General features: G+C 41.7%; 1 protein-coding gene across 7 annotated transcripts in view; it reads right to left on the bottom strand.

Annotated features, from left to right (window-relative positions):
* Window positions 1-18,623, bottom strand: part of cfap65 (cilia and flagella associated protein 65) — a 218,755-nt gene that overhangs the window by 146,775 nt on the left and 53,357 nt on the right. For all 7 annotated transcript variants that reach the window (XM_072260976.1, XM_072260975.1, XM_072260974.1 and 4 more), the window contains 2 exons: window positions 6,903-7,125; window positions 488-753 (listed from right to left, as the gene is read on the bottom strand). In XM_072260976.1, the coding sequence (XP_072117077.1) occupies window positions 488-753; window positions 6,903-7,125 (489 nt within the window). The remainder of the gene's footprint in view (window positions 1-487; window positions 754-6,902; window positions 7,126-18,623) is intronic.

Consider the following 18,623-nt stretch of genomic DNA (forward strand, 5'->3'; position numbering starts at 1 on the left):
TGGGGGGGGGAATGAAGTGAGAAGCTGAGAAGTGATAGGTGGAAAAGATAAAGGGCTGAAGAAGAAGGAATCTGATAGGAGTGGAGAGTAGACCATGGGAGAAAGGGAAGGAGGAGGGGCACCAAAGGCGGGTATTAGTTAGGGAGAGAAGAGGTAAGAGGGGAGCCAGAAAGGAGAACTGAAAAAGTGAAATGTTCTGACTGTCACTTTACAAACAGGTTAATTTTTTTACTTCTACAGGAGACTTTTTTGTTATCATCCTGCTTATCGTCCTGGCCATCAAAGGGTATGAGGAAAAGGCAGGGGAGTGGGGATGACTGGAAGAATTGGATCAGCCCATGGTTGAATAGCGGAGCAGACTCGATGGGCCAAATGGCCTACTTCTGCTCCTATATTTTATGGTCTTATGGTCTTATTACCTACTGATGCAAATGACATTTTACAAACTGAAATAACAAGCACTGTTTTATGTGAAGCTTCACTGTACCTGATGATGGATGAGACAAGCCACTCTTCTGTAGTAGTTCATTGGATGGGGAGGTCGGAATGTTATCCTCAGTGTCTCTGTTGACTCCCCTCCCAAGAAGCCACATGGTTGATCAATAACAAACACACTTTGGCAGCAGTCAATTTCAAACTGGTAAAACGTCGGCACGTCTGATGTGTTACTGATTTCCATAGTGTAGGTCAGGGCATCGTTGAGGAACACACAACCGAAATTCAGTTTCAGGTCTGACAGTGACACTACTGGTCCTGGAACAAGAGTACAAAAATTTTATTGTAATTTTTTTTAACCTCCTCATTTCTTAACTTCCATCATCCCATAAGGTACTGAAGCCCAGCATCAGAAGCTTTACAGTTCAACCGCCTTTATGGCATTCAGCGATACCTACAAGAGAAGGCCACTTAGACAATTCAAAGTTCAAAGTACATTTATTATCAATGTTATCATATATTACGTTGAGATTCATTTTCTTGCAAGCATTCACAGGAATAATGAATACTATAGAATTTGCTTAAAATAATGCATAACAGGCTAAGAACCAATGTGCAAAAGAAGACTAACTGCACAAATAAACAAAATATTGAGAACTTGAGCTGTAATGAGTCCTTGAAAGTGAGTCCATATGGAATCAGTTTAGAATTTTGGTAAGTGAATGATCCACACAGGCTCAGGAGCATGATGGTTGTATGGTATTAACTGTTTCTGGATGGCCTGGATGGTGGGGGTCCTTGATCATAGATGCTGCTTTCTGGTTGCAGTGCTCCCTATAAATGTGCTCCATGGTGGATAGAGCTTTGCCTGGGATGATGGACTGGGCTGATTCCACCATTTTCTGTAGCCTTTTCACTTCTTGGGCATTAGTGTTTCCATATCAGACCATTATGCTACCAGTTATGATACTCCCCACTATGCATTTATAGACCTTTGTCAAAGTTTTAAATGACATGCTGAATCTGCGCAAACTTATAAGAAAGTAGATAATTGGAAAAATGGGCTTTATATAGCTTTGGCTCAACACGTGGCAGTATTGACTTCAACAAAGAACAGTCTGAGAATCAAGATCATAATTCAGATTTACACTCCCATACAGTGAGAGTGTAATTGCTATCAAACCATAGCCACACCTGCTCACTTAGATTCTGCACCACAATCTCAAAGAGCAGCAATGGAGTTTTCCCAGAAATTCTGACCCCATATTTGAATGTTCATGAATACCTGAAACATATCACCTAGGCATTTTGAGGATAATTATGCATGGCTTTATGAGGATAGGTTGAGTGAGCTAGTGCTATTCTCTTCGGAGTGAAGAAGAATGAAAGGCAACTTGATCGAGCCTTGTCGCTTCCTAAATATTATTCACTCAAATTTTTTAAAGAAATTAAAAAGATCAGCTTTATTTGTCAGATATACATTGAAACATACAGTGAAATGTGTTGTTGCGTCAATGACCAACAGAGTCCGAGGATGTTTTCAGGACAGGCTGCAAGTGTTGCCACGCTTCACAGCATGTGCACAACTTACTAACTCTAACCCGTGTGCCTTTAGAATGTGGGAGGAAAATGAAGCACCCAGAGAAAACCCATGAAGTCATGGAGAGAATATACAAACATCTTACAGTTGTTAGCAGGAATTCAATCCAGATCATTGGAGCTGTGATGCAATATACTAGCCACTACACTACTATGCCGCCAATAAGTTCTCTATTGGTATTTGAAATTGGCATTCAGATGTCAACAGAGAACTGGTAAATTAGTTTATTATTGTCACATGCACCAAGATACAGTGAAAAATGTCTTGCTTACTGTTGATACAGATCAATTCATTACAATGATGAATTAAGCTACTACATGGGAAAACAATAACAGAATGCAGAATAAAACGTTGCAGTTACAGAGAAAGTGAAGTGCAGGTAGACAATAAGGTGTACAATCATAACAAGGTACATAGTGAGGTCAAGAGTCACTTTTTGTTGCACTAGGAGACCTTTCAATAGTCTTATAAAAGTAGGATAGAAACTTTCTTTCAGTTTAGTAGTACATGTTTCAAGCTATAGGAGTAGGCATAAGGAAATTTTGCATTTCCTTACACAGTTAGGTAATTGAAAACATAACTACTTGATTAAGTTTAAGCTTTCAAAAATGAATTATTCAGATATATAAGACCCAGACTTAGTCTCATGTCGAAAGACTGAGGATTTTGTGCAGAGCCTAAAATCTCCTGGTTTGTTCTCCTCAGAGCAGAGAATATTAAGGGGTGGTTTAATTAAGATATTCAATGTCATGAAGGTTTTGTTTAAGAGTTAATAGGAAGGGCTGAAACTCAAAAGATAAAGATTTAAGGTACAAGTTATGATGTTCAGAACTGTACTACCAGAAGTTCAAAGTAAATTTATTACCAAAATATACTTACGTCACCATATACTTATCTGAGATTCATTTTCTTGCAGTCATTCACAGTAAATACAAAGAAACACAATAGAATCAATGAAAAACTGCACACAAAGATGAACAAACGACCAATGTGCAAAAGACAATAAACCGTGCAAATACAAAAAGGAAAAAACAACAATATAATAATAATAAATGAATAAGCAGTAAATATCGAGAAGATGAGATGAAGTGTCCTTGAAAGTGAGTCCATAAGTTGCGAGATCAGTTCAATGAGTGAGATTGAGATAAGTTATCCGCACTGGTTCAAGAGCCTGATGGTTGAGGGGTAATAACAGTTCCTGAACCTGCTGGTGTGGGACCTGAAGCATCAGTAGCTCCTTCATGATGGCAACAGGGAGAAGAGAGCATGGCCTGGATGGTGGGGATCCCCGATGATGGATGCTGCTTTCCTGCGACAATGCTGAGTACTTACGAGTATTTTCACCACTCTGTGGCTGAAGAAGTTCCTCCTTATCTCCATTCTGAAAGGATGCCCCCCCCATCCTAAGGCTGTGTTCGCTGGTCTTAGGCTCTCCCACTATAGGAAACATCCTATCCACACCCACTCCATCGGGGCCTTTCAACATCTGATAGGTTTCAATGAGGTCACCCCTCATTCTTTTGAATTCCAGTGAGTACAGGCCCAGAGCCATCAAAAAGTCCTCATATGAATAGCCTTTCAATCCAGGAATAATTTTTATGAACCTCATTTGAGTCCTCTCCAATATCAGCACATCCTTTCTTAGTTAAGCGGCCCAAAACTGCTCACAATACTCCAAGTGAGGACTCACCAGTGCTTTATAAAGCCTCAACATTACATCCTTCCCTTTATATTCTTGCCCCCTTGAAATGAATGCTAACATCGCACGTGTCTTCCTCAACACCGACTTAACCTGAAAATTAACCTTTAGGGATCTTGCACAAGGGCTCCCAAGTCCCTTTGCACCTCGGATTTTTGAATTTTCTCTACATTTAGAAAATAGTCTATGCTTTTATTTCTTCTACCAAAATGCACGACCCTACACTTCGACACTGTATTCCATCTGCCACCTCTTTGCCCATTCTCCTAATCTAAGTCTTTCTGTATCCTTTCTACTTCCTCAAAACTACCTGCACCTATCTTCATATTATCGGCAAACGTGACCACAAAGCCATCAATTCTGTCATCCAAGTTATTCAGATACAGTACCAATAAAAAGTACTGACCCCCTTGAAAATTTTCATGTTTTATTATTTTACAATGTTGAATCAGTGAATTTAATTTAGCTTTTTTTGACACAATCAACAGAAAAAGACTTATGCGTCAAAGTGAAAACAGATCTCTACAAGGTGTTCTAAATTAATTACAAATATAAAATACAAAATAATTGATTGCTTAAGTATTCACTCCTTTAATATGACACACCAAATCATGACTGGTGCAGCCAATTGGTTTTAGAGGACACATAATTAGTTAAATGGAGATCATTGTGTGCAGTCCTGTTTCAATTGATTGTAGTAAAAATGCACCTGTTTCTGGGAGGTCTATCTGCTGATGAGTCAGTACCCTGGCAAAATCTACACCATAATATCAAATGAAAACTTCAAGCAACTCCGCGAAAAGGTTACTGAAGAGCACAAGTCAGGAGATGGATAAAGAAAATTTACAAGTCACTGATTATCCCTTGGAGTACAGTTAACTCAGTCATCATGAAATGGAAAGAATAAGGCACAGCTGTAAATCTGCCCAGAGCAGGCTGACCTCAAAAACTGAATGAAGGTGCAAGAAGGGGACTATTGAGGGAGGTCACCAACTCTGGAGGAGTTACAAGCTTCTAGGTCGGAGGTGGGAGAGGCTGTGCATACAACAACTGTTACCTGGCTGCTTCACTAATCGCAGCTTTATGGGAGAGTGGCAAAGAGAAAGACACAGTTGAAAAAAACTCATATGAAATCTCAACTAGAATTTCCCAGAAGGCATGTGGGAGACTCTGAAGTCAGTTGGAAGAAGGTTCTATGGTCTGATGAAAACAAAATTGAGCCTTTTGACCATCAGGGTAAACGCTATGTTTGGGGGTATGCTAAACACCGCACATCATCAAAAACACAATATCCCTACCGTGAAGCATGGTGGTGGCTGCATCATGCTGTGAGGATGCTTCACTGCAGTAAGTACTGGAAGGCTTGTGAAGATAGAGGGTAAAATGAATGCAGAAAAATATGAGAAGTCCAGAAACCTGATGCAGTCTGCAAGAGAACTGCGACTTGGGAGAAGATTTGTTTTCCAGCGAGACAATGACCCCAAGCATAAAGCCAAAGGAGTAGCTTAAAAACAACAAAGTTAATGTCCTGGAGTGGCCAAGTCAGAGTCCAGACATCAATCCAGTCGAGAATTTGTGACTGGACTTGAAAAAGATTGTTCTCTCATGATCCCTATGCAATCTGACAGATCTTGAGTACTCAGTGTCCAGATGTGCAAAGCTGATAGAGACCAATCCACATAGGCTCAAGGCTGTAATTGTTGCCAAAGACACATCTACTAAATACTAACTTGAAGGGGGTGAATAGTTATGCAATCAATTATTTTGTGTTTAATAATTCTAACAAATTTAGACCAATTTGTAGAAATTTGTTTTACTATGACATAGAGTCTTTTTATGTTGATCAGTGTCAAAAAAGCTAAATTAAATCCATTGTGATTTAATGTTGTAAAATGATAAAACTTCCAAGGGGGTGGGGTGAATACTTTTTATAGGCGCAGCATAATGTAAAAAGCAATGGTCTCAATACAGACTCCTGTGGAACACCACTTGTCACCAGCAGGCAACTAGAAAAGACTCTCTTTACTCCCACTCTTTGCCTCCTGCCAATCAACCAATACTCTATCCATGCTAGTATATTTCCTGTAATACCATGGGCTCTAAACTTGTTAAGCAGCCTCATGCGTGGCATCTAGTCAAAAGCCTTCTGAAAATCCAAGTACACAACATTAATTGATCCTCCTTCGTCCATCTGGCTTGTTATTTCTTCAAAGAATTACAACAAATTTGTCAGGCAAGATTTTCCCTTAAGGAAACCATGCTTATTAGGGCCTTTTTCTTATCTTGTTCCTCCAAGTATCCCAAAACCACATTCTTAACAATTAATTCCAACATCTTCCCAACCTCTGAGGTCAGACTAACTGGCTTATAATTTCTTTTCTTCTGCCTCTCTCCCTTCTTGAAGAGTAGAGTGACATTAGCAATTTTCTATTCCTCTGGAACCATGCCAGAATCAAGTGATCCTTGAAAGATCATTACTAATGCCTCCACAATCTCTTCAGCCACCCTTTCAGAACCCTGGGGCGTATACCAACTGGTCCAGGTGACATCTACCTTCAGGCCTTTCAGTTTCCCAAGAACCTTCTCCGTAGTAATGGCAACTTCACACATCTCTGCCCTCGACACTCTCGACCTTCCGGCATACTGCTAGTGTCTTCCACAGTGATGAATGCTGCAAAATACTTATTCAGTTCATCAGCCATTTCCTTGTCCCCCATTACTACCTCTCCAGTATAATTTTCCAGTGGTCCAATATCTATTCTCACTTCTCTTTTACTCTTTATATACTGAAGAAGCTTTTGGTATCTGCTTTTTGGAATTCCCAAGGACGGAGGTTGGGTCAGCAGGTTTTGTGGACGAAGACCAGTGATCCCGCAGTCAAGAGGTCATAAGGACAAGGGCTAGTGATCTCTGATGAGGATTAGATAGGAATTAGTTTGTTTTGCTGTTGCTGTGTCTGTCTTGTTGTATTTTGGCTGTGTTTTGTTCAGCTGAACATTACGGGTATTCTATGTTAGCACTGGAAGCATGGCGACACTTGCAGGTGTCTCCACCACATTTGAAACTGTTGGTTGTTAATGCTAACAACACATTTAACTATATGTTTCAATATACATAAAACTAATAAATCTAATCTAATCTAGTCTTTGGGGCAAGCTATATTTGTACCTTTGCATGACCCGGTCACCTTCAGCAGAGACTTGGAGCTGTTGCCTGGCCGTGTAATACGGAAGTAATCGACACTCAGAGAACCGGCAGTCCGTGGCCTGAACTTGAAAGGGATCTGGACTCTGCTGCAGGCTGGTACTGTACCCTCCCTAACCTCACATGTGAATTCGGACTGAAATGGAGTCACTTGCTGGAGATGCATGACTCTGAACAATGTGTTTACCTGTCAGGAGCAAGACAAGAAGTAAAGTTAGATTGGTTTTACATCCAGATTTATTTGGTTTTGAAATCTCAATGCACAGTTAAATCTTGAATCTTGAAATGTGCCAGCAAACATCTGGTGGGCTGAATGGCTCCAACCGGGTTGTGAGAAATTTAACAGGAGTAGGCCATGTGACCCACTTAAACTTGCTCCACCATTCCTAAACATCATGGCTGAAGTCATGAGGTAAAGAAACAGGCCCTTTGGCCTATCACTTCCATGTTCACCATCACATATTTATCTTTACTAATCTTACTTATCTCCATTACACATTTTTGTTTTAAGTTTTGCATTTCTTGACTATTTACTATCCAAAAAAGATATCAACCTTAGCCTTGAGTGAAACAAATGACTGAATGAATGAATGAGGCCATACTGGATCTAGAACTAGGGAATGAGCCTGGTCAGGTGACAAATCTCTCAGTGGGAGAGCATTTTGGAAATTGTGAACACAACTCCCTGATCTTTAGCAAAACCATGGGCCAGGATAGGAACAAATGAATTAGGTTAGTATTTAATTGGGAGTGGGCTAATTATGATGGCATTGGCCAGGAATTTGGAAATATAAACTGGAACATATGTTCTCAGGGAAATTCACAGCAGAGAAGTAGTGGTTGTTTAGGGAGTACTTGCATGGGGGTTCTAGATAAGACAGGGTGAGGATGGTAGGGTGAAGGAACCATGATTGACAGGAGAGAGGTGGAACATTTAGTCAAGAGGAAGAAGGAGGCATACTTAAAGTTTAAGCTGCAAAACTCAGATGATGATCTTGAGAGTTATAAGAGGGCCAGAAAGGAGCTTAAAAAGGACTTAGGAGAACTAGAAGTGGTGGTAGAGGCTGATACAATAGGGTCATTTAAGGTACTCTTACACAGCTACATGGATGTAAGAAAAGTGGAGGGTTACAGGTTGCATAGGAGGGAAGTTAGATTGATCATGGACTATTCAGCACAACATCATGGACTAAAGGGCTGTACTGTGCTGTGTCCTACGTTCTGTGAACATTCACATTGATCAAGCAGAAAATTCAAAGGCTTAGTACTTTTGTTTGTTGAATGTCATAAAGTAGAGCAATGAAAAAGTCTAACAAAGTCAGGGATCAAAGCAAATTTGTTTTGAATGCTTATTGGTTTCTCTGCTTTTTCCTGGAGTATCTGAGATGGACAACTCATGGCTGGTTGTAGCAAACACTTTGCACTATTTCACCTGGTTCGCAAAAATGACATTAAAGTCCTCGTAAGCCAGAGAACAGTACTGAATGCTTAAAGGATTTATTACCTGGAAGACCACCTAACCTATTGTGTTTTTGGCAACTGGAAAAAAATGCTCCCCAACCTTAAAAAAAAATCCTTATCCTGTGGTTGTAACATCCAGACTAACTCGCCAGAACAGTCTCGCAAGGCCAATTCTGCATCCTTGTCCAAATAACCTTTGTGTCAAATGAAATATATTAGAAACACAAGAGATTCTGCAGATACAAGAAATCTTGAGCAACATGCACAAAGAGCTGGAGGAACTGAGCAGATTATAGAGGGAATGGACAGTCGATGCTTCGGGATGAGAATCTTCATCAGGAGACTTGATGATGGGCCTCAGTACAAAATGTCAACTGTTTATTTCGCTCCATGCCTGACCTGTTGAGTTCCTCAGCATTTTGTGTGTGTTGCAAATGAAATATACCCTTCCTTAGGCTGCCAGTGCACCAAGTGTGATCTTATTAATACTCAGCATAATTCCACTAAGTCTTGTTTGCACTCCAACCATACTGGAAGCACAGAACTTACACCATGAACTAGGGTGGGTAATGGAGCAGATGGACCTAATAATACAAGTGCATAGTCATTGAAAGTAGCATCCTAGGTAGAAAGGGTGTGAAAAAGACATATAGCATGCTAGCCTTCTTCAATCAAGACATTGAATATAGGAATTGGAACATTATGTTGCAGTTGTACAATTTGTTGGTGAAGCCACACTTGTAATTCTGTGTAGAGTTTTGGTCTTCCTGTTGTAGGAAAGATGTGGTTAAACTAAAAAGAGTGTACAAAAGATTTACAAGGCTGTAGCCAGGACTAGAGGGTCTGCATTATAGGGTGAGGTTGGTCCAAGCTAAGTCTTTAATGCTTGGAATGTAGGAGAATGAGAGGTGACCTCATAGAGATGTTTAAAATTCTGAGATGGACAGATAAGATGGATGGCATCAGCCTTTTCCCACATGATAAGCAGTCCAAAATTAAGGCGCAGTGGTTTAGGTTGAGAGGAGAAAGATTTAAAAGGGGCCTGGGGGGGCAACTTTTTCCACACAGAAGGTGGTGATTATATGGAATAAGCAGCCAGAAGCACTTGTATGGGTTCAGAGGAGAGGCAGAGCTTAAAAGGATATGGGCCAAACACAGGAAGTTGGGATTAACCAGGTGGGCAATATGATCAGCATGTACTAGTTGGGCAAAAGGGCCTGCATCATATTATTCAATGACTCCATATTACAATGAAAGCCAGCATATTATTTGCTTACCTACTTGCATAGTTCACTTCTTTGTTTTATATTCAAAGACACCCTTGTCTACTAACCACTGTAATAAGCTTAGCACCATATATAAAAACTGTGTTTGCATTTTCTTTACAAAATAATGTCATATTTTCCCATTTCCACCTTCCGTCATCTTTGTTTAAATGCATGCAAACTTTCTGGATCTTTTCACAAAATACTGTTGCAACTAGCTTTGGATTTTCACCCGATTTACAATTAATAGAATAAGGAGCATTCTAGTAACACTGAAGGCTACTTTAGCATGAAACATTCATAGAGTATCATCACATTTCAAAAACAAATTCTGACAAATGGCTTTACAAAAAGTTGCAATAGTTACAGGACGTCACTTGATGGCAGTATTTCATTGCAGAGACCCCACTGTTCAGGCACCAGTTCCACTGAGCATTTCATTATAGTTATCGCTTCAACGGAGTGACTTGAATTGTAAAGGAACTAGATACAATGAGGACAACAGGAATTCTGCAGATGCTGGAAATTCAAGCAACACACCTCAAAGTTGCTGGTGAACGCAGCAGGTCAGGCAGCATCTCTAGAAAGAAGTACAGTCGACATTTCAGGCCGAGACCCTTCGTCAGGACTAACTGAAGGAAGGGTTAGTAAGAGATTTGAAAGTGGGAGGGGCAGGGAGAGATCCAAAATGATAGGAGAAGACAGGAGGGGGAGGGATGGAGCCAAGAGCTGGACAGGTGATTAGCAAAGGGGATATGAGATGATCATGGGACAGGAGGCCCAGGGAGAAAGACGGGGGGGGGGGGGGGGATCCCAGAGGATGGGAAGGGGTAGTCAGAGACACAGAGGGAGAAAAAGGAGAGTGAGAGAAAGAATGTGTATATAAAAATAAATAACAGATGGGGTACGAGGGGGAGGTGGGGCATTAGCGGAAGTTAGAGAAGTCGATGTTCATGCCATCAGGTTGGAGGCTACCCAGACGGAATATAAGGTATTGTTCCTCCAACGTGAGTGTCGCTTCATCTTTACAGTAGAGGAGGCCGTGGATAGACATGTCAGAATGGGAATGGGATGTGGCCACTGGGAGATCCTGCTTTCTCTGGCGGACAGAGCGTAGGTGTTCAGCAAATCGGTCTCCCAGTCTGCGTCGTGTCTCGCCAATATATAGAAGGCCACATCAGGAGCACCGGACGCAGTATATCACCCTAGCCGACCTGACGAAGGGTCTCGGCCTGAAACGTCGACTGCACCTCTTCCTACAGATGCTGCTTGGCCTGCTGCGTTCACCAGCAACTTTGATGTGTGTCACAGGTGAAGTGTCGCCTCACCCGGAAGGACTGTCTGGGGCCCTGAATGGTGGTAAGGGAGGAAGTGTAAGGGCACGTGTAGAACTTGTTCCACTTACAAGGATAAGTGCCAGGAGGGAGATCAGTGCGGAGGGATGGGGGGGACGAATGGACAAGGGAGTCACGTAGGGAGCGATCCCTGCGGAAAGCGGGGGGGGGGGGAGGGAAAGATGTGCTTAGTGGTGGGATCCCGTTGGAGGTGGCGGAAGTTACGGAGAATAATATTTTGGATCCGGAGGCTGGTGGGGTGGTAGGTGAGGACAAGGAGAGCCCTATTCCTAGTGGGGTGGCAGGAGGATGGAGTGAGAGCAGATGTGCGTGAAATGGGGGAGATGCGTTTGAGAGCAGAGTTGGTGGTGGAGGAAGGGAAGCTCCTTTCTTTGAAAAAGGAGGACATCTCCCTCATCCTGGAATGAAAAGCCTCATCCTGAGAGCAGATGCGGCGGAGACGGAGGAATTGCGAGAAGGGGATGGCACTTTTGCAAGAGACAGGGTGAGAAGAGGAATAGTCCAGATAGCTGTGAGAGTCAGTAGGCTTATAGTAGACATCAGTGGATAAGCTGTCTCCAGAGATAGAGACAGAAAGATCTAGAAAGGGGAGGGAGGTGTTGGAAATGGACCAGGTAAACTTGAGGGCAGAGTGAAAGTTGGAGGCAAAGTTAATAAAGTGAACGAGCTCAGCATGCGTGCAGGAAGCAGCGCCAATGCAGTCGTCGATGTAGCGAAGGAAAAGTGGGGGACAGATACCAGAATAGGTACGGAACATAGATTGTTCCACAAAGCCAACAAAAAGGCAGGCATAGCTAGGACCCATACGGATGCCCATAGCTACACCTTTAGTTTGGAGGAAGTGGGAGGAGCCAAAGGAGAAATTATTAAGAGTAAGGACTAATTCCGCTAGATGGAGCAGAGTGGTGGTAGAGGGGAACTGATTAGGTCTGGAATCCAAAAAGAAGCGGAGAGCTTTGAGACCTTCCTGATGGGGGATGGAATGTCCCCCATACCTCCATTTTCATCGTAATATTCAAGATAATTGCCGATACTTTCAAATTCTTTGTGTTCTCTAACTTGCTGAAGTGGTGAAGTCATTTCATTTTCATTTCTGGCTGTTTCTGGCATCTCCATGCCTGAATGTTTGAAACTGCAGTGAGCAAAACAGTTCTGTATTGTCTTCTTACTGTTTATTTCTCGCCATCTTTCAGTGACAAAAGTAACTCCTTTTTGAACACAGGCACACGCAACTGGCACTATTTAAAAACTGTTTGATCTAAACATGGTGTAGTGTCTAATGGCCACACAAGTGTACATAACTAACACTAATTAGAAACTGTTCAGCAACAGTCTCCAGCCTCAATTAAGCAGCATGGTGTCCCAAATAAATGAGGGGAATCCTGGTTATTTTCTTGATTAGTTGCTGTTCTTTAAAGGTTGGCCTAAATAAGCACCTGTCCCAATCATCCAATGGCCCAATTAACAGGAATCCACTGTGTGTGTATATATATATATATAGTGTGACAGGGTCCTGAATTACCCCTATGAACTGTGCTTTCAAAAAAAAAAGTGAGAGAGCATTGTGGAACACAGACACCTTGTTAAAAAGAGAGAGAGGTGAAGAGTGCTCACAGTTTGTTTATACTTTCTACAAGGACACAGGCAGCTTCCAAGTTCTTACAGAGAGAGAAGGGAGGGGCTGCTTGATGGACAGCTAGTATGCAGCACGGTGAGATAAATAGGTCAGCTGTTAGACCTAGAGGCACATGGTTTTGGACACTGAATGAGCTTTGTTGTGCCCACAGAAAAGGTGGGTTTTGGAGGATCAATCAGGCTCTCGCAGTGTGAAAAGGGTGTGACCGGTGGGGAGTTATTTGTGTGTACAACCCTTGCCTGGGTTTATAATTCCACCACAGAAGAATGGCCCCCTTTGTTGTGGTCACAGTCGGTGACTTCTAAAGGATTTTGGAGGACTATGGGAAGATCGACGGCGTCAGCTCACCTGAAGACTCAAATCTCTCCCTCTCTCCCTCTCCATCACTACTCAACTCAATACCACGAACTGAACTGAACTTTACTCATCATAGTTAGACTATCTATTTACCCCTAGACTTGAAGAAGCTTGGTTTTCATATATTTCCACATTTACTTGTATATATAATCATTGCTAACCTGTTGAATATATCTGCATTTATATTACTGTATTGCGTAGTTACTAATAAATACCATTAGTTAATAGCAATACTGGACTCCAAAGTGTTTTCCATCTCTGCTGGTTCTTTAACCTGTCACAGGTCCCTATTAAAATTGGGGCCTGCGTCCAAGATATGAACAAATTGGTTGGGGGGGCTTGTTTGAATTGATTGGGGGAAAATCCCTTTTGATTTGATCATGTGGAAAAACAGCAGAAATGGATGTTAGGAAATTTCTGGCATTGCCAAACCCTGTGGCCTTGGAGAGAGCTAAAAACGATGAGTTGCGAACAATTGTTGAGGAACTGGAACTTAAGACGGTAAAGAAGGGTATGACTAAGGTAGAAATTCAAAGAAAAATAGTTGAATATTATATTTCGACAAAGCAATTTACTGAGGATGTGTTGAAAATGTTTGCTGAAGGTAAAGTACTTACTGAGGCTGAGCTTCAGCTTCAGTTGGAAAAATCTAAAATGGAGCATGAGTTGCAACTGAAACAGCTCGAGAGAGGAAAGGCAGAAAAACAGAGACAGTTCCAGAGGTAGACGTGGCAGCTGAGAGGTTTAGTGTTAGACCCTGCTGATTTTTACAGCTCGGAAGGGCTTGTGTTGTTTGATGAATTTAAAAGTTGTGTGCCCTATGATGTAAGGGCATCCCTGGATGAAGAGGATGCCACCACCCTGCGGGGGTCTGCTAAGACAGCAGACGAAGTTTTAACCCACAAGGTTGAGTTTACTCCAGATGAGAGTTACCCAGAGAGTAGCTGGGAGGTTCGGGGTGACCTTGAATTTGAAACTGGGGCAAGTGATGAAAGCCCAGAAGAGGCAGCTGTCCTGATTGCCTGTGTTCAGCTTGTTGAAGTACCTGTGGATTCACAAGGTACTGAACCTTGTGTTAAAGCTCAGTTAAAGTCTGAGATGTCTGACTTGGTTGGAAAGGAATGCAGTTCTTCTGTGTCAGATGGTCTTGGTTCAGTGAATAAGGGGTTAACCTCGGTACCAGTGGAAATTGAGAATTCTCAGACACTTGTATTAGACAGTGTTCTAAAGTTAGTAATGAGATAAAAATCGATGAGGTAAGTGTTACTGAAAATATTGAGAAAAGGGTTGTCTCTGGACTTTTGAATAAAGTACTTGTGAAGGTGGATTGGTTTTGCGACCTTTGACCCTGCTTGCAGGACAAAGGCCTGCTGAGGAAGTATGTGCCACTCTGCTGAATTTTGTTTTGACACTTAGAGGTAAATACCTTCAAGGTTATGATGTTATTCACGATGAGGTTGTTCAAGTTTGGGGTGTGCAGAGACAAAACTTGAAGCGTCGTTGTGACCGGGAGGAGACGCCATTGGTGGAAGTTGCTATGGAGACAGGTTGGAATAAAGGTCGTAGGAATGAGATAAGTGGATTGTTTGGCCTCTTCCATAATATACACATGGTAGTTATAAGTCTGGTGATCGTGCTAAGTTTAGTAAACAATGGGGGGAGGTTGACACCTCTCCAAGGTAAGGTTGACTTAGGAATTCAACTAATGAGCAAAGCTGCTGCTAAGAATTCACACAGAAAGACTGATATTTATCCCACATGCACAGTTACTCAAAGCATATTTAGAAGGTCTGCTGAGGTCCATGATAGCAAACCCAGGGGTTTAAAGTATGATGATGTGTCACAGGCTCCTCTACCTTCCATATTCCAGCAGGACTTAGAGGGTAGTAAAGCTGATGAGAGTAAGATGTATGAGAAAGATAAGGACAACCTTATCGAAGAAGGAACTTATAGAGAAACAGAATAGAGATTCTGAAATGGTGGCTTTAAAGGAGACAGCTCTCACAGAAGAAGAGGTTCAGAACGATTCAGTAGGACATTACCTTAAAGATGGGGTATTAATGAGGAAGTGGAGTCCAGCCACTGTGCCTGCAAGTGAGGATTGGGCCATTGAACATCAGGTAATGGTTCCGAAAGTTTACAGGGCTGAAATTTTAAACATGGCTTACAGTATGCCTTTAGGTGGATATTTTGGAGTGAGAAAGACAGTGAACAGAATTATGAAGGAATTCTACTAGCCTAATTTAAGAAAAGATGTTGTGAATGTTTGCAGGACTTGCCATACCTGCCAGGTTGAGGGGAAACTTAATCAGGTTATTCAAGTAACACCACTTAAACTGATAACTGCTTTTGGTAAACCTTTTTCTAAGGTCATAGTGGATTATGTAGGCCCATTGCCAAAGACTGCAGCTGGTCATCAGTATGTGCCAACTGTTATGTGTGCTGCATCTAGGTTCCCTGAAGCTGTGCCTCTCGGAAACATCCAAGCCAAGACTGTGGTAAAAGCATTCAGTAAGTTTTTGACACTGATGGGTCTGCCAAAGAAATTCAATTCAACCAGGGTAGTAACTTCACTTCTCCAACTATCCACTGGAATGTTCTCGAACTGGGAGCTGAGCACATTGTGTCATCTGCATATCACACAGAGTCCTTGGAATGGTTCAACTCCACTCTTAAGACCAAGATTAAAACATATTGTGTGAAAAATGGGAAAAACTGGGATGAGGGGGTTCCCCTACTCTTATTTGCTGCTGGAGATATGATTCAAAAATCATTGAAGGGTAGTCTATTTAAACCCGTGTTTGGTCACAGGCCAAAAGGACCTTTGACCTTGCTCAGGGAGCAATGGTCTAACCCAAAAGTGTGTGTCAACGTGTTAGATTATGTTTTAAAATTACGGAAAAGATTTAATAAGGTTTATGACCTTGCAAAGGAAAGTTTGCATAATGTTCAAATTAAAATAAAACATTTGTTTGATAGGATAGCACCTGTGGGTACTGTCAGGAAAACAAACTGAGTCGTGAAGGCTGAGAATGAGGTGCAAGATCATTTTAACCCGCTGAATCTAGTATCAACAAGAGTTAAGAACTCCATTGTTTTGAAAAATAGTACTGATAAGGTCCATCAGTTGGAGCCTACACCACAAAAACAACTGAAGGAATTAATTAGCAAGCATAAAGATTTATTTTCTGACATTCCAAGACGGTGTACAGCTGAAGTGCATGACATCATCGTAAATTCAGCCCATCCCATCAAGGAGCATCCTTACAGAGTGAATTTAGAGGAAAGTAAAATGGTTGAACAAGAAATTGGAAATAAGAAGGAACAAGGAAAGAGAGTGGATGACTGTATTGACAAAGTGGGGAAAGCTAAATACCTTACAAGGATTGACTTGTTAAAAGGATATTGGGGTGTTCCTTTGACAGAGAGGGCTAAAGGGATATCAACATTTGTGACACCATCTGGACTGTATGAATATAATGTTTTACCCTTCTGGATGAAAGATGCTCCAGGGACATTTCAAAGAATGATCAATTCTGTGACTAGAGGGTTAGAAAACACAGGGGCTTACATTGATGATTTAGTGGTCTGGAATGACACAAGAGAAGAGCATATTGCAGCAGTAGAAAAACTGTTTGAAAGGCTGTCCAAGGCCAATCTTACTGTAAACCTCGCTAAAAGTGAGTTTGGCCATGCCACAGTTACATATCTGGGCTATGTAGTAGGCCAGGGCCAACTGGCTCCTGTACGGGTCAAGGTTCAAACTATTGCTGAGGTTCATGTTCCAACCGGCAAGAAAGCGTTAAGAAGGTTTTTAGGAATGGTTAGGTATTATTGTAAGTTTTGTAAGAACTTTGCTGACATCGCTCTCCCCCTAACAAAATTACTAGGGAAGAGTGAAAGATTTGTATGGAGTGATCTTTGCCAGGAGGCATTTGAACGTCTGAAAACTATCCTGTGCTCAAAGCACCTGATTTTTCAAAACCATTCTCTATAGCAACAGACGCTAGTGACAAAGCTGTTGGGGCAGTACTGTTACAGAAAGGTGAGGACGACATTGAACACCCAGTAGCTTATTTCTCAAAGAAATTTAATGGGCACCAGAAAAATTATTCCACTGATGAAAAGGAATTAACCAGCACTTATTCTGACCTTAACAACATTCTGAAGTCTATGTTTGTCCTGCCCAGAGACCACTTGTGGTTTACACGGATCACAATCTGTTGGTGTTTCTAACTAAGATGAAGATTAAGAATAGAAGGTTATTAAATTGGAGTCTGACATTGCAAGAATATGACTTCAAAATCAAACATGTGAAAGGTACTGACAATATTATAGCTGATTATTTATCCAGATGTTAAGTTAGAAATCGTACACGTTTTTGCTCTGTTATCTGATGATTATACATGTATTGTTTCAAACTCTGTAATTTACATTTAAACTAAAATTTTGCCTGTGTCAAAATTTTTTTTGAAAGGAAGGGGGTGTGATGAGGTCTGAATTACCCCTATGAGCTGTGCTTTTAAATAAAAAGAGAGAGAGCATTGTGGAACACAGACAACCTTATTAAAAAGAGAGAGAGGCGAAGACTGCTCACAGTTTATACTTCCTACAAGGATATAGGCAGCTTCCAAGTTCTTACAGAGAGAGAAGGGAGGGGCTGCTTGATGGACAGCTAATATTCAGCACGGTGAGATAAATAGGTCAGCTGTTAGACCTAGAGACACATGGTTTTGGACACTGAATGAGCTTTGTTGTGCCCACAGAAAAGGTGGGTTTTGGAGGATCAATCAGGCTCTCGCAGTGTGAAAAGGGTGTGACCGGTGGGGAGTTATTTGAGTGGTCAACCCTTGCCTGGGTTGATAATTCCACCACAGAAGAACGGTCCCCTTTGTTGTGGTCACAGTCAGTGACTTCTGAAGGATTTCGGAGGACAACGGGAAGATCGACGGCGTCAGCTCACCTGAAGACTCAAGTCTCTCCCCCTCTCTCTCTCCATCACTACTGAACTCAATACCACGAATTGAACTGAACTTTACTCATCATCGTAAGACTATCTATTTACCCCTAGACTTGAAGAAGCTTGGTTTTCATATATTTCCACACTTACTTATATATATAATCATTGTTAACTTGTTTGATATATCTGCATTTATATTACTGTATTGCGTAGTTACTAATAAATACTATTAGTTAATAGCAATACCGGACTACAAAGTGCTTTCCATCTCTGCTGGTTCTTTAACCCATCACAGGGTACGTGACAAAATAAACATAGAAACATAGAAAACCTACAGCACAATACAGGCCCTTTGGCCCAGAACGCTGTGCCAAACATGGACTTACTTTAGAAATCACCTAGGGTTACCCATAGCCCGCTATTTCTTAAGCTCCATGTACCTATCCAGCAGTCTCTTAAAAGACCCTATCGTATCCGCCGCTGGCAGCACATTCCACGCCCTCACCACTCTCTGCGTAAAAAACTTACCCCGACATCTCCTCTGCACCCGCTTCCAAGCACCTTAAAACTGTGCCCCCTCGTGTTAGCCATTTCAGCCCTGGGATATATATACCCGAAAACAACAAGTATCATGACACATGTAAGTGATAA

Source organism: Mobula birostris, chromosome 6, assembly GCF_030028105.1.
Source record: "Mobula birostris isolate sMobBir1 chromosome 6, sMobBir1.hap1, whole genome shotgun sequence".
In the NCBI taxonomy this organism is placed as follows: domain Eukaryota; kingdom Metazoa; phylum Chordata; class Chondrichthyes; order Myliobatiformes; family Myliobatidae; genus Mobula; species Mobula birostris.